This window comes from Octopus sinensis, unplaced genomic scaffold, assembly GCF_006345805.1.
Source record: "Octopus sinensis unplaced genomic scaffold, ASM634580v1 Contig15597, whole genome shotgun sequence".
NCBI lineage: Eukaryota > Metazoa > Mollusca > Cephalopoda > Octopoda > Octopodidae > Octopus > Octopus sinensis.
The window spans coordinates 11,836-14,294 of NW_021833816.1; the positions used below are offsets into that span (position 1 = coordinate 11,836).

A 2,459-nucleotide genomic window follows, 5' to 3' on the forward strand; every position below is an offset into this window, starting at 1 on the left:
TCCGGTTCCCTCCCCGATTTTGCTCGTTATATTTTCTTTTCCGCCAACCTTACTGCCCTCGGGAAAAAGGACAACGGCGTGAGGCCCATCGCCGTGGGCAATATTTTCCGGAGGCTCTCCGCTAAACTTCTGTGTCGAGCCATTGTTCCCTGCTTGTCCTCGAAGTTTCTGCCTGTCCAACTCGGGGTCGGCGTTCCTAACGGCTGCGAAGCTGCTGTCCACTCAATTCGTGACTTAACTGAATCATTGAGGAGTTTATTATGGTCAAATTGGACGTTTCCAACGCATTCAATTCCATCAGGCGGGACCACCTTCTGGAGTGCTGTCGTGAATTAGTCCCTTTCGCCTATCCCCTTGTGCATCTCTCTTATGCTTGCTCAAGTATCCTTATGTTCAACGATATACCTATTTATTCGGCCACCGGGGTCCAGCAGGGAGATCCCCTGGGTCCTGTCCTTTTTGCCTTGGGCGTTAACAGTATCGCTCACTTTGTTCGATCCCCAGTTAACATATGGTATCTGGATGACGCAACCATTTCCGGTCCCCCCGATGCTGTTTTTGACGACCTTCGTGTTATCCTCCCTTCCCTCTCGGACATCGGCCTATCTATAAACGCCGATAAATCCAAAATCGTGAACATTGCCTTAAATCCGAGTGACTTCACTGCTTCAATTTCCACGTGCCGAGGCATTCTCTCAGACGTCCGGATTACGGACAAATCAAATCTTACGATCCTCGGTGCCCCCATGGGGCCTTCTGCCCTCGAATGCTCACTCGCTGGAAAAATTTCACACTTATCCAAAATGATCGACAAGCTTAAAGTCATCGAGCCTCATGTGGCTTTTTTCCTCCTCCGAAACCACTTTTCCGTCCCTAAGATCCTTTACACCCTAAGATGTGCACCCTGCTTTCAAAGAGGCGACCTTCTTTCCGACCTTGACAATATCCTCAGCCTCGGTACGAGCTCTCTTTGCAATCTGGCTTTCGACGATCCAGGCTGGACTCAGGCATCCCTGCCTGTGCGCTGGGGCGGCCTTGGCTTGAGATCCTATTCCGATCTTGCCCTCCCGCATTCCTATCCGCTCATCACGCTTCTCGTACTCTCTCAGACATCGTTCTTAGAAACCTCCCCGAACGGAAATTGTCCGAAGTTTACTCTGCAGCCCGAGGTCGGTGGGAGGCTCGGTTTGGTTCGAAGCTGCCCAACTCTCAATCTGTACAGCGTCAATGGGACGAAATCTCTTGTCAGGCAATCTTCGAAGGCCTGCTTCCTGTCTCCAATCAACACCGTGTCGCTTGCCTCCGTGCAGGTCGCTGTGAAGGCAGCGGTGTCTGGTTAAAGGCTCTCCCTCTCCCTTCCATCGGGAACCTGTTGGACAAGGAATGCCTAAGAATTGCAATCTCCCTCCGTGTCGGGCTGAAAATCTGCCAGACGCACAAATGCCGTTGTGGGGGAACTGTTGACGAGTACGGTTTGCATCCCCTCGCTTGCCGGCGGAGTGCAGGTTGTGCCCCCCGTCACAGTGAACTCAACTCAGTCATACAGAGAGCCCTCGCTTCAGCAGGCATCCCGTCAATCCTTGAACCTGTTGGATTGGATAGAGGGGATGGCAAACGCCCTGACGGCATGTCCACCTTCCCCTACGAGCAGGGGAAATCCCTTATTTGGGATTCTACCTGCTCGGACACGTTCTCGCTGGGAAATCTCGCTCTGTCCGCCGCCAATCCTGGGCACGCTTCCAGCCAGGCCGAGGAGCGAAAGATTCTCAAGTACGGCCACCTCTCCAACTCGCTGCTCTTTACTCCAATTGCCGTGGAGTCCTCCGGGATCTTCGGTCCCAAGACACTCCGCTTCCTTCGCTCGCTCGGTCGACGGATTTCAAGGACTAGTCACGATCCAAGAGAGTATTCTTGGCTCCTGGAACGTCTGTCGATTGCTGTGATCCGAGGGAACGGCTTCGCCATTCGCGAGGCTGGTCGGGTGTCTCGTGAGGCCTTTAATTAACTTAGCTATCTTTAATTTCTTTCTTGCTTTCAGAACATAAAAAAAAATAAAAAATTTTGGACAAATAATCCCATTTGTATTGATTGGTTACGACATGTGAATAATGCCATTAACGGGTCAGGAATCGCTGCAGTTGATCGGATGACTTATTTGGGTGTGCTGTTCAACCCGTCCGGTAAGTTTGATGATCACATTGCACGTACGAAAATGCATGCAATGCAGCGACTAGGCACGTTGCGTGCTTTCCGCCTGCGAAGAAGTGCCTGGCTACGCGTGTTTAACGCCATGGTGTTACCCGTGTTGACCTATGGCAGGGATGGCAAAACACTGGCACTTTATTATTATTATTATTAGAACCAAGATCACCGTCCAAAACATAAAACTAATTAATCAGGTGATCCCGGCTTCTCTGAGGAGGGTCCTCAACTTTGCCCGGTGCTCCTCCTTTGTCCCG

General features: G+C 51.4%; 1 protein-coding gene across 1 annotated transcript; it reads left to right on the forward strand.

Moving 5' to 3' along the window:
- Positions 1-260: 260 nt before the first annotated feature.
- LOC115230474 lies at positions 261-1,340 on the forward strand. The gene has a single exon (XM_029800644.1). The coding sequence runs from the start codon at positions 261-263 to the stop codon at positions 1,338-1,340; it is 1,080 nt and encodes a 359-aa protein (XP_029656504.1).
- Positions 1,341-2,459: the final 1,119 nt, after the last annotated feature.